The following is a 25,862-nucleotide window of genomic DNA, read 5'->3' as shown; positions in this document are numbered from 1 at the left end:
GCATGCCTCTCTCAAAAGCTCCCCTCCCCTGGAACATTCACCCCCTCCTCGGGTCTATCTGAAAGATGCCCTGGTGGTCTAGGGTAGGGTGGACAGCAGCAATCTCCAGTTGCTGCTGTCATTTTGAACTCAGAGTGGCACAACCTACTCTAGACCACTAGGGCATCTTTCAGGTAGGCCTTGGGGGGGGGGGGGGGTTGCTAGAAGGAATGTGGATACTCTGGGAAGGGGGGGGCGGCTGTGGGAAGATGGTGGATGCTCGGGGGAGGGGCAGGAGGATGGTGGATGCTCTCGAGGGAGTGGGTCTTCAGGACCATGATTAAAAATGTGATTAACTGTGTTTAAAAATTTTTAAGCAACCAATTATTTTTATTAAAAAAATTTATATATCATCTAATTCCTAGGCAGTTTACAAGCGACCATACATAATAAAACAGATACAAACTGTACCCATAACATATAATCAAGAGCATCACAAATAATAAAAGTGTTCATTATTAAAACATCATAAAACAAATTGCTCCTGTGTCAACAAATAACCGAGTTTTCAAAAAGGTTTTTAAAAAGTGTCACAATCTTGTATAGGCAGATTTGTCCAGAAAGGGCATTCCAAGACTGACATAGGCCAAAGAGAAAAAGCGCAAGCTCGTGTATCAGCATACCAAACCTGCACCACAGAATCTAGGAATAATCGCATAGAATGCTCTTAAAACAGAGAAAACTTCTATTTTTAGTTGGCTTAGAAATTGATTTTCAAAAGGAAAACTCCATACAGGGTTTCCCTTTGAAAATATCACAGGCCACACTACTTATGAGGGACTTTTTAAACCACATATATTATAGGTGTAATGTATGCAGATTAAACAATGTAGGGGGATGAAATTCCTTCACATACTAAAGTGGACTCATCTCTGCCTCCTTACCTCATGGGCAAAGTACAGTGTAAACAGTTTAACCTGTTGAGAGGGGAGGGTAATTTTACCAGCAGGCCAACTCTAGTTGCCTACTTTTGGAAAACTGCCCTGAAAATAAACAGAATATATATTCTGGTTTAAGATCAGATTAAACAGATTGTAACCATAAGGACAGGAGACAAAGTATCCCTGTCACTTAATTACACTCCAGAAATGTTCTGTATTTCTTGAAGTTATACTGATTTATTCAGTTAGAGCAAAATGAAAGAAAAGAAAGCTGACTTACATCTTGGCTGGATAATCCAATCCACATTGGTCTAAGTAGTTTATTCACCTTCACGGAAAGGAAAGCCTGATGATACTGATCTGTGATGCTAACCAAATGCATTTCACTCTCGTTACACTTGGACAGAGCATCATACCAAGTCAGGTTGCTTTGGATTATTTTGTAATGGTAAGCTTGATAAGTTTCGATTTCAGGGCTGTCCTGTTTTGTCGTGTTGTCTATCAGCCAAAAAACAAGATGCTTAAGTTGCATGAACATGACAAAAATAAACCAAGGTTGAGAATTCTAGTATAAGGCAGAATTAAAATATAAATACATAGCTGTCAAATCATTTTGCGTAATCTTCCATATATTCCTACTGTAAAAAATATAAGACCACAGATTAAATGTTTTACCAGTTCTTTCCTTCAATTTTTGTCAAATTTTTTCTCTTGGAGATAAGGAAAGGTAGCAAATATTAGGGCAGTCGAATAATATTAGTGGCGATGATTCTGAAGGAGATTTAATTGCGTTAGGACGGTCTCTCAAGACGCCTGGAGATCGAATATGGAATTGTTTTGAGCTGAAGAAACTGTGTGATACTAGATCACTAATTTCTAAGGGGCCCTTTTACTAAGCTGCAGGAAAAAGGGCCCTGCTAGTGGTGGGAGCTGTTTCTGTCGCTCACTGAGGTCCTTTTTACCATAGCAGGTAAAAAGTTTGAAAAAAAGACATGGCCTTGTAGCATGATTGCTCTTACTGCATGGCAATGCAGGGGAGAGAAGCACTTACTGCCACCCACTGAGGCAGTAAAGGCTCCCGCACTAACCCGGATGTCTTAGAACTCTAGTAAACAGAATTCAATTGTTGCAGAATACAGCGGTAAGGCTGATATTTTCAGTCTCTAGATATGCATCGGCTATTCCACTATTAATGAAGTTACACTGGCTTCCTGTGGAGGCCAGAGCTCAATTTAAACTTTGTGCTTTTATTTACAAAATCCTGACCGGTTTAGCACCTCTTTATCTTTGTGACTGGGCTAGTTTACTCTGTATCAGCTGTCCTTATAATACTCGTAATTTGATGCTTTTACATTTTCCATCTGTCAGACAACTCAAATTTAGATCCATATTTAACTCTTCTCTTTGGGGTCTTTTTACTAAGCTGCAGTAAAAAGTGTCCTATAGTAGTATAGGTATAGGTGTGTGCTTTGAGCACGCGCCGGGCCAGTTTTTACAGAGTTTGCAAAAAAGGGCTTTTTTTAAATGGGACGGGAAAAGGACATGCAGTAAACCTGAAACCAGCGCGCGCCTAAAACCGACCTCAGCCCTTAACGCCGCCCATTGATCTAGTGTTAAGGGCTCACACGCTACACGTGCAGTGACTGGTTGGCGTGTGCCAACTGCAGATTACCACCGGAAACACCACTGCAGATTACCACCGGAAACACCGCGCATGGGAGGAAATAAACAATCCAGGTGTTATAGGCACGCAGCAAATCTGAAATTACCGCCAGGGGGCATGGTAGCCTGGCAATAGTCTCATTTTCACGTGCACTGCATGCGCGTAGAGCCTATCGTGCATTTGTAAAAAGGGCTCATTTATTATCAGTCTGTTGTATTGTAGGCTTCTGCAGGCCTTCCAGAATGGAGCCACCATCTGCTGCCACCTTCACCAGAGCTTCTGTGATAAAATAAGGACCAGCCATTCTGAGGTGTTTATGGACCCTAGGTCCATCCCCACCTGGGCAAGACCATAAAGTCCACTCTGCAATTTGACTGCTTGGCTGTCCAGGCACAAGAAAGGAAATGAAACAGTAGAGGATCAAAGATCAGGCTACACATGCTGCTCTGCATCTCCAACTACAAAATCAAATTCTCAAAGATAGTTATTCTTTGTGTGTGTGGGGTGGGGAGAGGGGTGTAGCCTAGTGGCTAGAGAAGCAGGTTGCAAACCAGAGAAGCCAGGGCTCAAATCCCACCCTTCCCCACTGCAAGTTTGGGCAAGTCACTTCATTCTCTTTGCATCTCCAACTACAAAATCAAATTCTCAGAGACAGTATTCTATGAGTGAAAGAGTAGCCTTGTGATTAGTGTAGTGTCCTGAGAACCTGGGGAACTGGGTTCAATTCCCACTGTAGCTCCTTGTGACTCTGAGCAACTCACTTAATCCTCCATTGCCCAGTTCCAAAATGAGTACCTGTATATAACATATGAGCCGCTTTGACTGTAACCAGAGAGAGGAGGTATATCAAGTCCAATCCCCTTTTTCTCTCTCTTTATTGCCTCTGGTACAACTTAGATTGCAAAACTACTTGGGCAGGGACATAATTTGTGTATCTAACTTCCCTTGAACTTTGGTCTAGAAAACGTGAATAATACATTTAAAATCCAAATAAGATCACATGACTGTCAGTAAAAACGTATGTGGCTGGTCTACCTCCTCTGACTTTACATTTTATATTAACTCATGCAGACTAAAGTATGTTACAGTTGGCAAAGAAGAAGTTCCTAAAAAATGTATTCTATGAAGAAATGAGATAATTTATGTATACTCTACCTTGAAATTTCTGGCATATGCCAACATACTGTTCATCAGTACAAAAGGTGAAGTCCCATGTTCCAATGAAAGGAGATGTGGGATCATTGAGAATCAGTAGACACTGCTTATTATTTTCGTCATCAAACGGCTGGAAAACCAAGTATAACACAAATTATTTTACAAAACTATTTCTAATATCAGCAGAATTCACCTATTTTGAAGAATCGGACAAAGAATGTGATGTGAAACATTTCTATCATGACCCCTAGAACTAGGCTGAGGACCACTGATCCAGTTCATATCTGCCATTCTTTTAAGCCTTCACTACCCTGAGCTGGATGTTAGCTTACAGGTTGACAAACCAGTGGTTTTGGTTCCTGCCGAAACCAAACCTGTGGCCAAAATCTGTTGCTCAGTTTAGGCCGGGCAGCTTAGAGGTCGACAAACTAGTGGTTTTGGTTCCGGCTGAAACTGAACCTTTGGCCAAAATCTGCGGTTCAGTTTTGGCCAGGCAGCTTAGAGGTCGACAAACCAGTGGTTTTGGTTCCGGCTGAAACTGAACCTTTGGCCAAAATCTGCGGTTCGGTTTTGGCCAGGCAGCTTAGAGGTCGACAAACCAGTGGTTTTGGTTCCGGCTGAAACCGAGGAGTTAAATAAAAAAAATTCTTCCCTAGAGTATAGCTTGACACTTCAGATGTATAGTGTGCAAAGGGATTTCCACAAAACTTACTGCAAATTTTTTCTGAAAACTAAAGAGAAAATCTGAACATAATTTTAAAGCACTACAGGATGTAGACATGATAAGTATTCACATACAACAAATAGTAAAACTTCAGGAGATAATATTCAAAAGACCAAGCTCATAAATGTAATTGCAACCACATGCACTTGGTAAATATCAATAATAAATAGATGTGCTCAGAAAAGTAATAATAAATGTGCTCAATATATGTGGAGGGGCATTTTCAATATGGCATCTAAGACAGATTTTGGACTTTTTGTGCTAAATGTTCCAAATCTGAGTAGGAAATAAGCCCATTTTCGAAAAAAAGAAAAACATCTTTTTTTTTTTTTTAAATACAGTCTCGAACACAGTTTTGTGCTTTATACTTTTTTTTGGCCATTTTTGGAAAGCAAAAACATACAAGTGCAAAACATAAAGAATCAAGTCATTGGGATGTAGGGAGGCCAGTATTCTTAGTAGACTGGTTCCCACAGACATCCCCAGAAGAGCAATGGGGCACCCTAGGGGACACTTATATAGACGTCATATAAATGCTTCCAGGTACACATCTCACCACTGCTCCCTTATTTTATCTGCTGAGCCCTCCAAAACCCACCACCCTCAACATCACTATAATAGCCCTTATGGGTGAAGGGGCACCTACATGTGGGTACAATAAGGCTTGGGTGAGTTTGCGGGGGGGGGGGGGGGGTCACAGTTTCCAAAACAAGTGTGACGGGTAGAGAGAGATAGGGGTCTGAATCTCCCACTCCGCAGTGTACTGCTCTGATCACTAGATTACTCCAGGGACCTGCATACTGCTCTAGTAGACCTGGCTATAACATTTGAGGCCAGTGAGTAATTTATTTTCACATTTTTGGGGGGTGGGAGTGGGTCACTGACCACTAGGGGAGTATTGGGGAATTATCCCTAATTCCCTCCAGTGGGTTATCTGGTCATTTAGGGCACCTTTTTGTGTCTTATTTGTTCTCAAAACAGGTCTACTATAAACTGTTTAGATTTTTGTCCTGGATGTTTTGTTCAGTCCCATTTTCGCTGTAAAACGTTCAATTGTTAGGTATGCCCTAGGCCCGCCCTAATCCTGCCTCTGCAACGTCCCAACACGCCCCCAACATTCTTCCTTGTGATAGGCCCGCCCTAATTCTGCCTCTGCAACGTCCCCAACATTCCTCCTTGTGATCTGGATGCATTGGAGACAGAATGCATAGATAAACGTTTGCAAAACTGGTTTTGAAAACACTGATTTGGATGTTTTGAGACGAAATCTGTTCAAATGATGCTTTATGACACTTTTAACATGTTTTTTTCTTTCAAAAATGAATTCCGCTGTGTCCTGGGTCAACACATGGATGGACTAACTTATTTTTTAATCATTTATAATTTATCCCATCGAGATTTGACGAGTACTGAGGAATCTCTATTACAAATGGGGAAGTCCTTTGTTCCGGTTGTACAATATGACACCTTGGAAGCAACAGGTCAACTTTTTCGGCTTTTAAAAGTTAGATTCTTTTTTCAAGATCAAAAAGACAGGGATTTTACATCTTTGGGTTTACTTTTGAAGTCATCCTGAATTCCACCCCCCCCCCCCCCCCCCCGGTCCAGTGGATGTGAATATTGCCACTTTTCAGCAGTTAGTTTTGAAAGAATAACAAAAAATCAACATAAAAAAAAATATATATGCTGCTTTACTATGGCACAATGTGATGCATTACGTTCATTACAGACTGATGTTTCCACTGTTATCAAGAAAGCGAATAAGGGTGGAAGCATCGTTATACAAGATCAGGAAGCCTACTGTCACAGTTGCTTGATTCTAGTTTTATTTAATGATCCTACTGTAAAGATCCAGCAGATGGTGTGGAATATTCTACCTCAAGCTAATTATGGAGTAATTTCTGTAAAGAATTTCAATTTTTGCATTATCCTGTCCATTTATTTTTTACCTAAGACCACAAATCTTTAAGCTGACCCCCAGGATGTCCTTGGAGATTGACTCAATTCTGGAGCCATTATCTCAATTTGCGGACCAATACCTTCGACCTTTGGTGCCATCTATTAGTTCATATGTATGGGATTCAATGAATTTAATTCAACAATTAATCTACCATAGCTGGATACTCAACGGTTGATTCTAGTATCTATGGATGTTAAATGCATGTTACACACATATACCACAGGATGATGTAATAGCTGTTACTAAAGGCTATTTATTATTTTTGGATTGTCCATACAGCAGGTTGAGCTTTCAGTTCAGCTTTTAACTATTGTGTTAAAGAAGAATTAGTTTCGATTTGCAGAGGTTTTTCTCATGCAAATTAGAGGCATGGCTATAAAGGCTACCTGTGGCTCCCTCCATCGCATGCCTCTACATGGCCCAATTTGAGGAACGGTTTGTTTACAGTTCCTTATATTGGTCCAAGATTATTATTTGGAAGCAACTTATAAGAACATAAAAATAGCCATACTGGGTCAGACCAATGGTTCATCTAGCCCAGTAACTTGCTTCCAACAGTTGGCAATCTAGGTCACAAGCACTTAACAGAAACTCAAATAGTAGCAACATTCTATGCTACCAATTCCGGGACAAGCAGTGGCTTCCCCATGTCTGTCTCGATAGCAGATTATGGACTTTTCCTCCAGGAACTTGTCCAAGTCTATTTTAAACCCAGATACACTATCCGCTGTTACTACATCCTCCGGCAAAGAGTTCCAGAGCTTAACTATTCGTTGAGTGAAAAAATATTTCCTACTATTTGTTTTAAAAGTATTTCCATGTAACTTCATTGAGTGTCCCTTTGTCTTTGTACTTTTTGAAAGAGTAAAAAATTGATTCACTTCTACTCATTCTACACCACTCAGGATTTTGTAGACCTCAATCATATCTCCTCTCAACTGTCTCTCTTCCTATACATAGATGGTGTTTGCCTGGAGTGATGAAGAATATGAGCTGAAAATGTTTTTGGAGCCAATTAACAACTGTGACCCAAATAGCTCATTTAGTCATTGCATAGAGGGCAATTGTATTGATTTTATAGATGTTGGAATCCAATATGAGAGTGGGACTTTTATTACATCTCTTTTTAGGAGGTCAACAGACTGTAATTCTTTATTGCATTACTCTAGCCTCCATCTGAAAAACCTTAAAAAGATAATATACCAGAGGGACAATTCCTGTGGTTCCGCAGGCTTTGTTCCTCAGTACAGGATTTTAAACATCAAGTCAGTCTTATGGCTCAGCATTTTTTGCATAGAGGTTATCCACATGCATTGGTCAAACAAGCTTATAAACGTGCTCTTTATGCACAGTGACAATGGCTTTTTCAGCAAAAATCACATTCTTCCTCTAAAGATTTAGTGTGTGTTTTATCTTACTCACCTAATGTCTCTTCAGTTCGTAATATAATTTGGAAGTGTTGGTCAATTTGTAATAATATTCTTGTTTTCTAGAACCACAATTTGCTTATTGTAGGGGCAGAAACCTTGGGGATATTCTTATCCATTCCTCATTTTTTTCCCACACCGAGGACTTATGAGAATGATGGACATAGAAAATGTGGTCATTGTGTCTATTGTTGCTATGCATGGGAGACAGACAGGATTTTGATTCCAAGTTCTAAGAAAACATACTTTTTATGCAACTCTTCAGACTGTGAAACTATGCGAGTTGTTCACTGTGTTAAATGTGCCAATTGTTTTATATAGGACAGACTTGTAGAAAAATAAAGAATGGCTGAACATTTAAAGTTGTTTGCGACACCAACGGGAGGCGCCTCTACTTGTGTCCCATTGGATTCGAGCAGGACATACTGTGACAGATTTTTCATTTGCAGTAGCAGCGATAATGTCCCTCTCGTGTAATGGGGATTACATTACATCACACCAAGGTCTTATAACCCATTACAACCAACAGTTCTAAGCGGACAACATGAAGAAAAAGAGCATACTCCTGACAATTACACAAAATAATCTCAGTCTAAATTAAAATAAACATTTATAAATTACAAACATATTATCTAAACAGTAAAATTTTCAATAATTTTTAAAACTCAGAATAATGTTCTGTGTTCCTCAAAAAAGGAGGGAGTCCCAACTACAGGTAGTCTGATAAGATTACGAAGATTGATGATTGCATAGAGCCTTTAATTTGCAAATAGAAGGAAAATCTAAAAAATAAATGATTCCTATTGAAAAAAATAAAATGATTGATCAAGTAACCTGAAGAGTCCCCATGAAAAGTCTTAAAAATCAACACTAAGATCTTAAATTGTAATATGGCCTCCACTGGGAGTCAGTGTAGCTGTTGTATATAAGTAGAGATAGCATCATATTTGTTTACTGTTTACAGTTAGAGTTATGTGAATAATTAGTGTTAAGCTCTTTATATACCTTTTCTATAATTAGGACAAACAGATATGATGAAAAACATTCTCACAGTGGAACACTCTACACCTATGGATTCACTCATGTCAATTATGAAACTACCATAGCCTATAGCCTACGCTAAATTCTTTATCTACCTCCTCACTGCATTCTGATACAAGACCAACCCGAAGTCCAAAGCACAAGTTATTTAGGGTTCCTTTTATAAAAGCAGTGCTACCAATTAGCAGCGTCAAGAAGTCCATTCAATTCCCATAGGCTTCTTCACATTCAGTGCATGCTAATCGGTAGCGCCACTTTGCAAAAGGAGCCCTTAATATTTTATTGTAAACCCCCCCCCCCCCCCCAAAAAAAAACCCCACACACATTAACATGCAAAACTTACATCATGTGGCGTCTTCCTCAGCCTTCCATGCAATAATGGGTTAAAATTGCTGTATGAGAAGTTACTATCATCTACCCACTTATGTTCTCTTGTCAGTGAAAACTGCATACCAAGCCACATTTTCAAGGACATCTTAGGAAGTAATGATGTTATAAAATCTAACAAACAGAATATATTGTTAACACATTATGACATCAGCTAGACAATACATTGATGACATGAAAAACAAATTATCAATTTTAATCTTCACTTATAAATATATAGACAGAAGAGATTTTTTTTTCAGTTTTTCCCTCTGATTTTTCAACAGACCACCTTCAATCCTCCTGTCCCAGACAGAAATGCTTTTGAGTCTGTAAAGTTAGCAGACCAAGTGCTGGAGGAGTACATATTCTGTTCAATTCTTCAGCTCTTGCAGAGGCCTAGACTGACCAAAGCAGTCTTCCCCTCCCTCCCTCTATCATGCCTCTGTGGTTCTCCTAGCCAAGACCAGCCCCCACTTTCCCCAATGAAGACAGCATATGCACTTGTTTAGTTGCAATGCAGTGTGCAGTGCTACAGCCTGGGATACAGGGTAAGCATGAAAACAGTTTGTTTAATTACATACTAGTTGCGTGATCAAAATTATGGAGCATAATACTACAGTGTGAGTTAATTTGTTGCCATTTGTACACTGAGAAAATATATATAAAACCAATCAACTTATTATTTGATTAGCTCCTGTTAAAAGTTAAACACCTTTTATTCCTGTGCGCTAGTTCTCAAGAATAAAATGTGTCATTACAGATACCAGATTAGGAAATGCAATCTGAAAGTTACTTCCACCCTATTTGAAGGGTGTTTTCCATCATTCCTATATTTTCATGCAGACAATCACTCAAACTATGGAATGGTCCCCGAGACAAAAGCATGTCGTCATTTCAACCCCTAGCCTCTTTTCACCAGAGGCTCATCTTTAACAGCATGGTTAGGACCTACAGCTCCTAGCACTACTGAAAAGTAGCAGTGGACAAATGCTACTTCTAGTTAGCATCAATATAGCAGTATCTATATAATTCTCTCCTCTCTGCATACTTCCCCCCCCCCCCACTCCGCTGCCAGGGTCCAATCAATCTGAGCAATAGAGCAGAATCTTACACCCATGCTTAATGATTGCTTAGTACATAGTGCTAACACGGAATTATGGGAAAAATCCTGTGAAAATTCCTCTTAGAAGCATCTGGAAGGGAAACCATCATGTCTTAGAAACATTAGAGGCAATTTTAGGTTGTTCACACACGTAATAAAAAGCCATTTAGATATGTAGAATTGTAACAAACGTTTAGGCACTCCTGGTCAAATTGTACATGACCAGGAGTGCCTCATGTTTGGTGTACAACTGTAAATTAGCATTAAGCTTTTTGAAAGGCACTGCATACATAGACACACACACTCAGAAGGCACCCACAGATTTGAAGGGGATTGATTGTGGATCTACAATGCATATATACTTTTAAAAAATCCAACTCCCCTGCACTTACACTTGCTCCAAATGTGGCGTAACTATCTACTAACTGTGCATTTGGACCTGTGGTTTAGAGAAGCAACTGAGGGGGAATCACTTACACCTCTGCTTTTTAAACCTACTTTGACTCCCCTTACAAATGCAGTTTTGCAATATCTGCTGTTTACGTGTGTAAATGCTGCTACAGGACTAGATTCTATATATGATGCCTAAAGGTTTGGTGTAGAAACAAAATATGCCTAGGGGTACTCTATAAAATACATCTAAATTTAGGTATACTTTACAGAATAAATTAGGTGTATTTTATAGAATAAGCCTAAATTTCCATGCAGTTTATAGAATACGCCAAGCACCCATCTGTGCAACTAAGTTTACTCACAGGAAGTTACTTTGGCATAAATGCAGACGCCTAAATTACACGCAGATCGGGTGTATTCTATAACCACGTGCATAGATTTTTAGAAATGCCCATGACCCGCCCATTCCACACCCATAGCCACACTCCCTTTTCAACGATGTGACGTAGAATTTACTTGCATCACGTTATAGAATATGCTTACACAGTTCTGCGTGTAAATTCTAATTAATGCCAATTTGCATCAATAATTGCTTAAGTGGAAATTACTGGCGTGATTGGCTTGATAACTAATTAAGTTGCGCGCACAAATTCAGAATATGACTTTAGTCGCACTATATAGAATCCTGGGGATAATGTCCAAAGCCCAAATGATGCCACAAAATTTTTTTTTTTTAAATGGCACAAACAGCTGGAACAGCCAAACAGCAGTGAAAAACAATACATGCATTGTATGTATTTTACAAAAGACTCCATGTTTAGCAAGCCTTTTGTAAAATATAGCCCAATTTTAACATCCCAAACCGAGATGTACCTTTTCCTACCTAGATGTCCTGCACAAAATGGGCTCATTATTTAAAGGGATAGTGCAGTCTTTTGTTAACCTAAGTTGAAAACCAATGCTACATCTTTTCAATGCAGATACTGGGTACTCTACTTGCAACCCCTTTTATCCAATGGCTATAAAGTAATTACTCAAAAACTCTGCGGCAAACCCTTACTAATGAAAAAGTTTAACTTTACCTTGTTCAATTTGGCTTGAGATGGCTGGAAGAGTCCCTCCAAATGTTTCACAAAATTCATTTGCTTTATCAAATTTTAAATATCTTGGTTTTATTTTTATAAAACACTGAAAAACAAAGTTCAAATCCATCAGTTATAATAAAAAAGGACTGCAAGGCTCTCAACAGGTCTCACGTGTGTGTGTCTAGACAGTTCTACCATTCTCATGACATCCCAGACAAAACTGCTCTAACCTAGTCTTTAAAGGTATTTTTAAAAAAAACTACTTGTATGCATATTGCAAAAAAAAAAACAACAAAAAACAATACTATAAAAACACAAAGGATAAAAGCAAAAGCTGAAAGGTAATAAAACAAATGCCACGTTAAAAACAAATAGGAGAAAATATTTTTTCACTCAATTGTAGTTAAATTCTGGAACTTGTTGATGGAGCAAGTGGCAAAATGAGTTATTGCAACTATGTTTAAAAAAAAAAGGTTGGACAAATTTTGGGAGGAAAACATCCATAACCCGTTAAGATACACCTTAGGAAAGCCACTGCTTATCCCTTAGGTTAAGTAGAATGGAATTTGGGAGCCTGCCAGGTACTTCTGACCTGGACTGGCCAATGTGAAACATTGTTGGAAACAGTATATTGTGACCTGGACTGGCCACTGTGAAACACAGTCAGAAACAGGATATCAGGCTAGATTAATCCTTTGTTTAATCCAGTAGGGCAACTCTTATGTTCTATCTGCAAGTTTGTCCACCCTTCTCATTTAAATTAAGATCTGCCGAGAAAGGAGCACCTGCACTTATCATACTGGTATGGCTTATATTTTTATTGCTTCCCTGCTCACCTGTATATAAATATCATTAAACAAAAAAGTAAAGCTCTTGTTTAAAGCCAGGTTTTTCAGATCATATTCCATTCAATGTTTTAAAAGCTGATAGACTTTTACTATATTTACCATTTCAAAAATCGTTTGTTCTACTCAGTAATGAAGTGTTTAAAATTATCTGCTGGGAGACTGAGAAATATTGAGAAGGTTGGGGTTGCACAGTTCCTTATACAGTGTCACTAGTCAGTACTTTCTCAGACTCCCTCTGCTGGTAGGAGTGCATATACCCACTTATCAGGAATGGTCTGGAGCAGACAATAAGGAAAAATCTATTATCTTTTCAATAACTATTGCAAGATAATCCATGCTTCTTGCAATACCTTGTCTCCAAATGGAAGCCAATCTTTGGGGCACCCTCCTGTAGATGGCTTTGGTTCTCCAATATATTTCTCCACTAAGGACATGTTATGTTTCTCACAAATGAATGGCAGCTTCAGATTGCAGTTTATTGGGCTAAAGAAACCTGCAGTAAACATGAAAGTGCATGTTAATACAGTAAAATCTGAGTCATTCTTTCCTGGACACCACCAGTGATTAATGTGCCTTTGCACATTTCTGGGTTGGAGTAATGGGGTAATGTGGGCAGCCTGGGTGGGAAATAGAGATATAAGCATGGTGTGGAAGAGTTGAAATAGCTGCATTTCTAATGGCAATGTGCGATTGTGTTATTTGATATAATTTGTTTGTAACCTGCTCTGTAGTTCTAAAAAGAGTGCAAAAATTCAAAGTTTAAGGAATAAATGAACAAACACTATCAGCATGCAGATACACAACAGGCAGAGTCCTGGGGGAGGGGGGTGACTATCCTGGAAGCACACCTAACCAGTTTGCTTTCCAGTATATCTGTAATGAGAGTGCTTGGCATAAATTTGCAGATATTGATTACATTACATATCTATCTTAGATTTCGCTATGACTTTTCAGTTCTATGTGGATAACAATTAAAAGAGACTGGGAAGATCCAGGAATGAGTCAAAATCCAGTTTACAATCAGGAACCAAAATCCAATTTACAGTACCATAATTTAAAGAACATTAATATTTCTTTATATCCTGTGTAAGTACACAAATGAATCAGATGCAACATCATTAAAGGACTTCTAAAATAAATGTGTTTTGATCTTACGTCTAAGGTCTTTATAATTGATGTGGATATTTCTCATGCACATTTTGTTGTGAATATTCTGAAAATAGATATACCTGCAGGACTGGCTAGGAAAACAATGCTCCTGAGGTACAGTTTAGATCAGGGATACTCAATTTTGGTCCTTGAGGTCCAAAGGTAGGCAAAGTTTTAGGATATCCACAATGAATAGGCATGAGAGAGATTTGGATACCAAGGAGGATATCTTGAAAACCTGGCCTGCCTGTGGACCTTGAAAACTGGAACTGAATAACCCGGCAAGAACACTTGTGGCTGGTTGACCAAGGGTATGATTTCTAAGATCCATGCTGTGATGATCTTTATAACCAATTTAGCATTATATTTGAGAAATTGTACTTTAACTTCCAGTTGCAATTCCCATACAGCATTTAAATGCCTTTGATTATACATTGTACATAATCCCAGTAGCAGGTAACATGGTACACAAGGATTGTTAAGTTACTGTACACGTCTTTCAAAAACATTGCTGACAATGTTACTGCCCACACATGGAAGAAAGCAGTAACTAGTAATGGTTTAATTTCTCTTTTCACCTCAAGATTCTGGCCCTCATGGTATTTAGAACAGACCAAAATGTGGGAAAAGGAAGCACTGAGCACGCTTGCTCGACACTACTTAACCCTTTGAGGAGTGCAGTATTTAATTGCGCACGATCTTTTTAAAGACCACTTAGCATCTGTCTACTGAGCTGCAAAAGTTCTATTTTTTGCAGAAAACTTTAATACAAGACTCCTGAGGCAGGCACTTCTGTGCCGAAACATGGTGCCGTGTCAAGTCTTACATATTGCAGCAATACAATTACTTTGTTTATCCCATTGTATGTTCAGCCTACTTCTTTTTCCCACTTTTTGGTCTATTCTGATTACCCCATGGGTTTTCTTCGTTTAGTTACCTTTCGGTTCCTCATGGTATTTAGAACATAATCTTAAGGCAGGCATCATTTTCCAACCTATATTTCAAGGACCATGCACAGGAAGCAACAGTTCCTTCTTCCCTGCATAGGCAGATTGAAACCCATGCAAGATAGAGCTCAAGCAATATACATGCTGTCCAACATTTCAATTATTTTTTTTTTAACTTGCTGTGAGAAAGATTTGTACCAGGTTGCACTAGAAATAGCAACTCTGGTCCAAAAAAACAGCCAAAAGGAAATACTTCTACCGCCTAAATAGATGCTGTTACCCACTGACCTCTGCTAAATTGCTTACCTCTTACCACTAGAGGGGGCTCATTACATATTTCTCCTTCTGAAAAAGTATTCAACTTGGAGTGCACACACAAATGCATTTCAATAATAATTAATTTACTTAGCTACTATAACAGAGTACCTAAGAGTTCCACCAGTTCAAATCCATAGAAGTTAGCCATTGTGAAGAATGGCTCTCAATCAGTAATCAAACTCACAGCTCCCTACATTCCTTCGCAGGAACTCCGTTCACTAGGCAAATCTCTCCTAATTGCACCCTTCTCCTCCATCGCTAACTCCAGACTCTGATCCTTTTATTTCGCCGCACCTTATGCCTGGAATGGGCTTCCTGAGCCGTTACGACTAGCTGCATCCCTGGCCGCCTTCAAATCCGGGCTAAAGGTCTACCTGTTTGATGCTGCTTTTGACTCCTAACTTGTCACCTGCTCATAACCTTTATCTTGTCTTCCTCTCTTCAATAGTCCCTTTCCCTATGTGTCCTTCTGTCTGTCCTACCCTTATCCCTTATTGGTCCTGTCTGTCTGTCCTGATTTAAATTGTAAGCTCTTTTGAGCAGGGACTGTCTTTTCTTCATGTTCAATTGTGAAGCGCTGCGTACGACTGGTAGCGCTATAGAAATGATTTACAGTAGTATAGTAGTAGTAGTAGTACTGTCTAAAAGGCAGTAGCCACACCAGTCAAAAGGAGTATCTCCTTCAACAAACTTATTTTAGCTCAGGTGGTTATTTTACTGTAGATTGGAAAACTCATTCTCACAACGGCATCCAGGATGGGGCACCATTTTTCGACGCTTAGTTGGACATCAAAGTGGCCACTACTTTCTCTTCCTCTGTGGCTGGTTTCGGCTCTGAACCAAGCACGCAAGATTGCGCTGTGAGAGCCATTTTATTAGCCTACTCTAAAAGACAAGAGCATTTATTCGGGGCTGGGGTTTGTCTGTAAGAATTTTTATCTGCAGTCCTAACTGCACAAAATGAGAGGAGACATAAAGAAAAGAAAGGTTCTTTTTATCCCCTTTTTAGATCTATGCATGCCCAAAGTCATGGATGTGAAAATGAGATCTTTAGTTCCAAACAGAATGTCTTGGTTTATAAAAGCTTAATCTCCCACAAGACGTTTGCTGGCTATGATTGGGTTCTTCCTTGAACGAAGCTACTTTACATCTACATATGCACACTTGATCTTGATTTGTCCTTGCCAATTTCAGGGCAAAAAGACTTGAACCAGTCCGGAGGAAGGTAACAAAAATGGTATGAGTTTTGTGCCAAATGACATATGAGAACAGACTAGAAGAGCAGAATATGTATAACCTAGAGGAGAGGAGGGAAAGGGGAGATATGATACAGATGTTTAAATACTTGAAAGATATTAATATAGAAACAAATATTTTCCAGAGAAGAGAGAACGGTAAAACTAGAAAACATGAATTGAGGTTGCCGGGTGGTAGACTTAGGAGTAATGTCAGAGAGGGTGGATGATGCCCGGAATGCCCTCCTGAGGGAGATGGTGGAGAAAAACCCCAGTAATGGAATAAGAGGTGTGGAATAAACATAAACGATCTCTAATTAGAAAATGAATGGTATAAAAAACAAAAAGCTTAAATGGATGCATGTACTTGCTTGTCGAGTGGCGCTTAGATGGTGACTCCTGCTGTGAAGCACTAAGGTTGGTGCTGGGTAAGTTTGTATGGTCTGGGTCCCATATACAGCAATCCAGTTTAGGATGGGCTGGAGAGGACTTCGATGGAATTTGGAATGAGAGGACAGTGTCGGGCATACTTTTACAGTCTGTGTCCCACAAATGACAAGACGGATTTAGATAGGCTCGAGTGGGCTTTGATGGCAACTTCAGTAGTTGGAACCTAAGGACAGGGTCAGGCAGACTTCTACGATCTATGTCCCAGAAATGCCAAAAAGAGACTGACAAAACAGTGGGTTTTTAAGCCTGTAAAACTGTGTTATTTCTTGACGTGCATTTCTCCAGTTTGGCCAGCAAGTGGTGCATGCTTATGTTTAAAGCTGTTACAGAGAACACAGATAAGAGGTAACCTGCAGTGATGTGGCCAGCTACTTTTAAAACTTGTTGTTCTGGGATCTGATTAGCCCAGGAGCTCAAAATTCAGCTAGGATGTATTGACTTTTTCTCCAGTCTTAGCCAGGGAGAAAAGAGAGAAAGATCTCTTTGTTGAGGCCCTGTGAACAGTTATATATTTTTATATTTTGTATGCGATTTGTTTTCCGCTTAGACTTTGAAAGATATAGCAGGTTATAAAGTCTTAATATTATTATATTTGATAACCTGTGAGCAGCTATATGTCCTGATCTCCCCAGGTACTATTTAGATAGTAAACAAATGTTTAGATAGTGTTATAATTGATCCATATTTCAGTTACTTGTTACTGTCCATTTTTCTAATTTTTCATGACAAACATTTTTGGTTTATTGCCTCTGCTTGTCTGGACTGACTAAGAATCTCGGTGGTTTGTGTGTTGAGTCTATGAGTGCTTTCTAGTAACTGTGGGACCACTGGGAGTAACCTAGAAATCACTGAGAGCAGGAGACTTGCTCAGAGGCAGTTGGGACCCAGTCGGCGAAAGGAGGGTGCTAGTGTACAGCACAAGTGGCAGAGGGCAGGCGGATCTAAGCTGTGCTGGAGATAGACCCTCTCCGAGGTCGCGGGGAGGTGGGTGGCTAGGCATTTCATGACAGAGACAATGATCAACTATTTTATATCACATTCATTGTTGGTTTAATGATGACTTGATAATGAATAGGACTGTTGGACAGACTGAATGGACTGTCACTTACTATGCTACTACACTCTTGTACATTTTTCACAATTTGCTATCTAATAATTCAACATGCATTAAAGTTGGAGTTTGTTTCAATGATCTATGTAACATACTGTGCACTTTCAACTTGAACAAATATTTGTATGTCAAAAAGCAGATGTAGTAAGAATGTGCTGAAAATGTGTGTTAAACAAAGAAATGGTATGTAGAGTATATTGAATTTAAAACAATATCTGTGCATTAACCCATTCATTCTATATAATGGGCCTTTGGCATTCAAATGGCAGTTAGGCACCAAAGTTCACGTACGCACTATTTTATAACTCGAATGCCTAAATGTTCTAGCCCATAACAACTTTTTAAATCGAGCATTTTATCAAATACTGTCAGTTAGGTGCCCTCATTTACATCTTCCATAGAACAAGCGTAAGTGGTAGCACCTAAATTTAGAAGCCTAATTGCTGACTTGCGCTAGTATTCTATTAACACATTGGCACACAAATTTGCTGTCACAGAATATTAACTTAATCCCTAGATTTTGGGCGCTTAACTTAGCACCCTTTATAGAATTGGTCCCTAAATGTGCACTATAAATGGAAGTAAAGTTAACTTCTGTGTTAAGAGGTACGCTAAAAGTATCTAGGGCCAACATTCAAAGTCTATAAGGCCACTTCTTTGGATAACAGCAGCTGTTAATTCAGATACTTAGGTGCCACTATCCATGGATATTCAGTAGCATTGTAACATAGTAGATGACAGCAGATAAAGACCTTTTTGGTCCATCCAGTCTGTTCAACAGGATACACTGATGTGATACTATATATACATACTTTATCTTGATTTGTCATTGGCATATTCAGGGCACAGACCATAGAAGTCTGCCCAGCACTGGCCTTGTCCTCCAACTACTGAAGCCGTCATCGAAACCTCACTCCAGCCTATCAAACTGTCCAGCCACGATCAGGGCACAGAATATAGAAGTCTGCTTTGCTTCCCAATCACTGGAGTTGCCATCCATGCACCACTAAGTTTGCTTGGCTCCATTCTCTTTCCATACAGGATTCCTTTGTGCTTATCCCATGCATTTTTAAATTCCATTATCGTTATCTTCACCACCTCCCATGGGAGGGCACTACAGGTATCTACCACTCTTTCTGTGAAAAAAAGTACTTCCTGATGTTATTCCTGGGTCAGCCCCCCTGCAAACTAAATGTATATACTCTAGTTCTACCACGTTCCCATCTCTGAAGGTCTGTATCATATCACCCCTGTATAGTGCTGGGGCAGAGTGTGAACAGAGCTGAAAGTTGCCTAGAGAGCAGCAATATTTAGTCCACTCTCTGGATAACTTTAGGACAACTTGCTCTCCTGATGCTATCTTGAGTGCAGGTCAATTATTTGGATAATGCTAGCACTGAGCGTACTACACAAATATTCAGTGCTGGCTTCAATCTAGACATCAGCATTGACTAGAGACTAATTTAAATACTGCACCTGGCATTAAAAAAAAAACAAAATAGCAAATTATGGCATTAAATATCAGGCCACTCACTTTTAAAGAAAAGTGATGTCAGTACATGGAGAAAAGTGTTAGGACAGGTGTTTCTCCTATTCACTCATGTTTTCTTGACATTCCCACTCAAATTTAAAAAAAGAAAATCTTGGAAGAAGTACTTGGTCAATGCTGTGCAACGTGAGCCAGGTGTTGGACACTGTTTTTGGAGAGAGGAGGAGGATTTAAGTGGCTTATGCGATTACTTTATGATGGTTGTTCTGTGCTTTGTGACATATGTATTCCATCCTATTTCTCTTGTTTAATATTCAGAGTGAATTGCTGAAGTGCAAGTTCTTGTTGGTGTGACCCTTCTTAGTCTTCATACTGTTTATTTAACCCTTTTGTGCCTATATTTGCATGCCCATAAGTTGTTTAACTTATTTCAGTTGCCCTATGACGAGCACCAACATGAAGGGGTTATTCTTTTGAAAGGTGTGAGAATGGAAAGTTGGGCGAGTAAGGAGCAGTTGGGCATGGCAGGAAGAACGTTGTGTATCATACAAAAGGGAAAAGATGAGGAAGGAAAGATGAGAGAAGGGTGGGTGGCCATCCGAAGGAGCAAGCCCAGGAAAAAGTTGGACCGGCGTGGTGGGAAGACAAGGCAGGAGAAGGGGTCAGGGCAGTGACTTAAAAGCAAAAGGAGAGGTCAAGCAGAGAAGGACTCATGATAGTTGACCTAGGCAGTTAATAAGCAGCAGATAGGATCAACCAGAAGGCAGAAGAAATGCTTCTCAGACATAAGTTCCTTTGCTGTAGACAATACGATGCTGATAAAACTGTATTTGAGGAAAGTACCACCAGCTAAACAGAAAGACTATACCCTCAGTGCAGATGACCAAGGTGTCAGAGCATCTACACAGACCTCAGCAGCCTTACTGTATGCAACAGGCCCCCTGCGACAGGTGCAGCACCACTTTAGAGACACCAACCAGGAGGTGAATGGTCAAGATTGTCAATGCCTAAACTTGTGCCCTGTCCATTGGTTTCCCTTGTTGGTACCTTGACAGTGGGTGGTGCAGAAGCATTTGGGGGCATGTCACACAGAGTACATTCGTGGCTTGCAACAGTCCTGACTGCAGTAAACATACATAAGTTTGCGTACAATGGAGGTATTGCATCCAGTTCTCATTTTTATTTTATTTTTGTTACATTTGTACCCCACGCTTTCCCACTCATGGCAGGCTCAATGCGGCTTACATGGGGCAATGGAGGGATAAGTGACTTGCCCAGAGTCACAAGGAGCTGCCTGTGCCTGAAGTGGGAATCAAACTCAGTTCCTCAGTTTCCCAGGACCAAAGTCCACCACCCTAACCACTAGGCCACTCCTCCCTATGTATATTCATTTTATGTATCCTGAAAACCTGACTGGCTAGGTGTGTCTCAAGGACTGGGTTGAGAACTACCATTCTAGAGTAGCTGTATGCACCAAAGCGGCTGCAATGACTAAATAGATTGAGAAACTAGGCCTACTTGTTTGTATAAAACCTCCTACATGGGAGACCATAAGTTTCAAGCGCTCAGAGTTTATCCTTTACTGAATGGGGGTTCAAAGCCTGAATGTCAGATCAGTAGGGCTGAGCATACATATACATGTATAAACGTGGCCTCAAAAAACTGATATCAGGAGAAATTTACTTAAGAAATCTCATTTCAAAAATAACCTTCTTTCACCCTTCAAACCTACCCTCCTAGAATGTATTAAAAAAAAAAAGAAAGAAAAGAAAAAGAAATTACCAGAGTAGGTGTTGCTTAAAGAAATATGCCTGCAATCCCCGGAATATGGTCCATAAAAACGCTCAAGTTGGAATCTGCAGTAGAAAAATAAATACCATAACTATCCACTGAAAAAGCCTTAACTTTTTTGTTTATTAAAAATCTTTGGTTGTACCAGTAATTATTTACCTTCCCTACTGACCCAATAGCAGTTAAAAAAAAAATGAACTTATAGTAATATTGCACTACAAGCAAGCTTTTGTTATAAAATACATGTATGCTATTTGGTTTTTAAATTTTTTTCTTGCAAAACATACTGTTGCCTTGGGGCTTTATAAACAGGGTCAGCTTGAGGGACTGTGGCACTCTGAACCAACTTTGCTTTTACACCCCCAACCCCTTTGGCTCCCTTCCAGCCAGCTCCCCCCACCCCTGAATGCGTCAGCTCCTTACAACAGCCTTTAAAATAAGGAAACGTTTGCTGCTCTGCTTTCACCACTGTGCTCTCTTCCCCACAATGCTGCCAGCACCACTGCATGTTTAAACCTGTTAAAACGCTGGCAGTAGTGCAAAGAGGAGAGCACAGCAGTGATTAAAGAGCAGCACGCTTTTACTACTATGAAGGGCCAGTCTGTAAGTGCTGAATTGTGTTTTATAATGTACTGTTTCTGTTCACAGACCAAGGTGGATCTTTTCCAGAGTTTTTATGTAAGTCTTATTACTGGCTATTAATCCCTCTCTCTCATCATCAGTCCCTATTTTTCTTACACAAATTATTCTCAATGAAGGTGACAAAATCCTTCTGGTAAGCTCTCTCTCTCATTTAGATAAATTGGCCCTAACAGCTGAAATTTATATGATAATTTTCTTAGAGATTACTAGGGGCAATTAATACAGGAAAATTGTTTAAAAAAAAAAAAAGCAAGCGTAAAGATTAATTTCTACTGATAGAGTGGACATGTTGGGAGTGGGCTCCCTGGGGTACTGGATTTATGAACACAGTAAAAGTATATGACAGCAGAAAAAGACCAGTGTGGTCCATCTAGACTGCCCAATAAGCCAGACAGAGCCACACCTGCTACTCCTGGCCTGGAATCCCAGGTCATCAATTTTTTTTTGCTGTCCAGACTGGTAGGGTGTGAGGACAACGCAAAGACAAAACACACAGCCATAGAAATGATGGAGGAGGTTGTATTGGTGGGAGACATGCCCAGGAAATCCCAGTCACTGAGCAATAGTGACAACTAAAAGGTGAATTTAAGCCCCATGATTATTGGGTTCCAGAAGGAGCTCTAGTGCAGTAGTTCTCAAACTTGTCCTTGCGGACCACCGGCCAAATGTGGTTTTTAGGATATCTTTAATGAATTGTATATCACTTTGATTTGCATTAAGGGCGGTTTTATCAAAAACCAACAAACAATGAATATGATAAGATAAAAGTAATAGGCATGAAAATCTATTATATGCAAATCTCTATTATATATATTGATTAAGGATATCCTGAAAACCCAATTGTCTGGTGATCTCCCAGGACAGGTTTTGAGAACAATGCTCTAGTGCACAACTCTGGGCCAAATATATTATCACTGGGACAACTGATTAAGTGAGTTGAAAGAGGATGTAAGATAGGGGAAAAAATTCCTAGGTAGTTGTGAATGAAGGGATTATGACAGACTTCCAAATCAGCTGGAAGTTCAAAGGAGAAGAAAACTAAGCGGGACCTCTTAAAGATTTAATAGATCTTTCGAGATGGGAAAGGTTCCGCGGGATTGGAGACGAGCGGGTGTGCTCCCTCTTCACAAAAGTGGAGACAGGGAAGAAGTGGGAAACTACAGACCGGTAAGTCTCACGTTGGTGGTAGGAAAAATAATGGAGTCACTGCTGAAAGAAAGGATAGTTAACTTTCTAGAAACCAACGGGTTACAGAACCCGAGGCAACATGGCTTTACCAAAGGAAAACTCTGCCAAACGAATCTTATTGACTTCTTTGACTGGGTGACCAAAGAACTGGATGAAGGATGTGCGCTAGATGTAATCTACTTGGATTTCAGCAAAGCCGTTGATACGGTCCCCCCACAGAAGACAAGTGAATAAACTGAAAGGGTTGAACTTAGGACCAAAAGTGGTGAACTGGATAGGAAACTGGTTGACCGACAGGTGGCAGAGGGTGGTTGTAAATGGAATCCGCTCGGAGGAAAGGAAGGTGAGCAGTGGAGTTCCTCAGAGGTCGGTGCTGGGGCCAATTCTGTTTAATATATTTGGAAGAGAGACAGCTGAGGGGAGATACGACTGAGGTCTACAAAATCCTGAGTAGTGTATAATAGAAGTGAATCGATTTTTTGCTCTTTCAAAAAGTACAAATACTAGGGACACTCAATGAAGTTACATAGAAATACTTCTAAAACAAATTGGAGGAAATATTTTTTCACTCAACAAATAGTTAAGCTCTGGAAATCTTTGCCGAGGATGTAATAACAGTGGTTAGCATATCTGGGTTTAAAAAAAGGGTTGGTCAAGTTCCTGGAGGAAAACATGAGAACATGACATGAGGAAGCCACTGCTTGCCTTGGGATTGGTGGAATGGAATGTTGTTACTATTTGGGTTTTAGTTAGGTACTTGTGACCTGGATTGACCAATGTTGGAAACAGGATACTGGGCTAGATGACCAATGGTCTGACCATTGGGCTATTCTCATGTTCTTATCATCCAAATGCCACTACAAAAATCCTTCACAGTAATATCAATTACCGATCACACAAAGGAATCTGCAATGCAAAGAAAAAAAAAAAGGACACTTTAACAACTCAAATTTTGCTTCTGAAATTTGTGCATATTTAATCATACATACGGGAAAGAATATCTTCTATTGTCATCATAAGATTTAATCCACCACTTCTGTCCTGCAGCAATCTGGGGGGGAAAAAAGTCATCACAGCTAAATTTTATCATCAAAGTGCAAAGACTCTTCTCATATTTTTTTTTTAAAGCAAGACAACCCACAAATTACAGAAAACACAGTAATAGCCCATGAAGTGTTGGCTTCCTGGCATTATAAAGCTATGGGAATGCAAGACTACTGTTGTTTCTTTGATAGAGTATCAAAATTGTCAAATTTTAAGTGTGTTGTCCTTTCTGTGAAGACATTTTAAATGTCTGTTGCTACCTCACAAAAGTTCAAGATTTCCTACATTTGACAACTAAACCACACATGAAAGCTTTTACAAGGCTGTATTGTGCATTTTCAACATCCTGCCATCTAACATACAATTCAGAATACAATAAGCCAGGAGTAAGTTTCACTGATATACACAACATATTCTATGTGCTCAATGAGAAAGAGCAACTACAGAAAGACTCAAAAATAATTAAGAGGTAACCAGAAAGACTTGGCTGTGCAAGTCTTCACATCCTTTGTCACAGCATACCCAGCTTGGCTCCAATTTCAAAAATTAACTTATATAGGGACCACAAGATAAACAGAACTCAGCTTTGTCCATTCAGAGTAGTTGAACTGATAAAAATTTCCTGGATGAATTGAGCTGTTTCAGTTTTAAGACGAGAATCTGAAGCAAGTTCTTGCAATGCCAAAGAGTTGCCCGAAAAACTCCGGAAATAAATCATTGACAAGCACACACTGCAAGAGGCGTATAAGAAAGTTTCAATGCATATGACTATCCAGTGGTACTGGCAGGTCCATCACTGAACAGTGGAAAAAATGACTGGCCACATCTGGTGGGCATGTACCAAAGTACAATGATACTGGACTGATATACTGCAGACAGTATAACAAGTTACTGGGGTGAGATATCTGCCTAAAGCTGAGCACTGTTTGTTGCACTTCAAACCCTTTCGGTATGAAGTCTGATCTACACAAAATGGCATCCAATCTATTCATAGCAGCTAAAATAGTGCTAGCGATAGTCTGGAAACAACCATTTACACCTCCTATGACAGTGGTTCTTCATAAACTGGGCAATGTTTATTTGATATAAAAATTGAATGCACTGCAGAATAGACAGGTAATAACTTTTCACAAAGTGTGGGATACCTATCAGAACTGGAGAAGTCAGAATACCAATACTGTAGGAATATATGCGCACCGCCATCGTAGACTCCCATGGGAGCTCAAAACCGCACATGGCTTTTGGACTACACCACAAATTAGAGTGGTTTGGGAGAAGGGATGAGACTGGGGTTTACTTGTCCTATAGGTGTAACCATGCTATGTTGGAATGGTTTTAAGTAGATCACTGTTTTTTCTATTTACAAGTAGTACAATTAAAAAAAAAAAAACTAAGAAGAAAAAAAGAAAAGAAAAAAGTTTGAGGCAGTGTCCTGATGATTCTAATCAGGCTTTCCCTGTGCAGGATAAAACATTTGTCCTAAATGGCCTATGGCTTCCATAAAGTACTAAGTTAAGGGGTGTGTAGGGGTGCAAAGAGTAACATAATGAACACATTAATGCAGAGTATGTTGTGAAGATCAGTAATTTTTTTTCTCTCACTGTATTTTTCTTTTTATTTCTTTTGAGAATACACTTTTTCCATGACATCATTAAACATTATTAATACCCCTAAGATATTTATGTTTTATACACTCAAAATTCATTATGAACAGTAACCCAGTTACAGATAAATTTAATGATCTTTATGTATCCAAAGTAATAATCCCACTTTAAGTATAGTAGGTTAATTCAGAATGTTGGGACCGTTTC

The 25,862-nt window shown here is 39.5% G+C and overlaps 1 protein-coding gene across 1 annotated transcript in view; it reads right to left on the bottom strand.

Moving 5' to 3' along the window:
* LOC115475118 (lymphocyte antigen 75-like) overlaps window positions 1-25,862 on the bottom strand; it is a 151,842-nt gene that overhangs the window by 24,601 nt on the left and 101,379 nt on the right. Inside the window, exons 19-25 of the mRNA XM_030210859.1 lie at window positions 23,997-24,058; window positions 21,169-21,242; window positions 13,038-13,180; window positions 11,837-11,942; window positions 9,234-9,391; window positions 3,739-3,868; window positions 1,201-1,418 (exon numbers count right to left, since the gene is read on the bottom strand). Of these exons, the coding sequence (XP_030066719.1) occupies window positions 1,201-1,418; window positions 3,739-3,868; window positions 9,234-9,391; window positions 11,837-11,942; window positions 13,038-13,180; window positions 21,169-21,242; window positions 23,997-24,058 (891 nt within the window). The remainder of the gene's footprint in view (window positions 1-1,200; window positions 1,419-3,738; window positions 3,869-9,233; window positions 9,392-11,836; window positions 11,943-13,037; window positions 13,181-21,168; window positions 21,243-23,996; window positions 24,059-25,862) is intronic.

The sequence above is a fragment of the Microcaecilia unicolor genome, chromosome 7 (assembly GCF_901765095.1).
Source record: "Microcaecilia unicolor chromosome 7, aMicUni1.1, whole genome shotgun sequence".
NCBI lineage: Eukaryota > Metazoa > Chordata > Amphibia > Gymnophiona > Siphonopidae > Microcaecilia > Microcaecilia unicolor.
The sequence above is the reverse complement of the archived record's forward strand: the minus strand, read 5'-3'. Positions and strand labels throughout refer to the sequence as shown.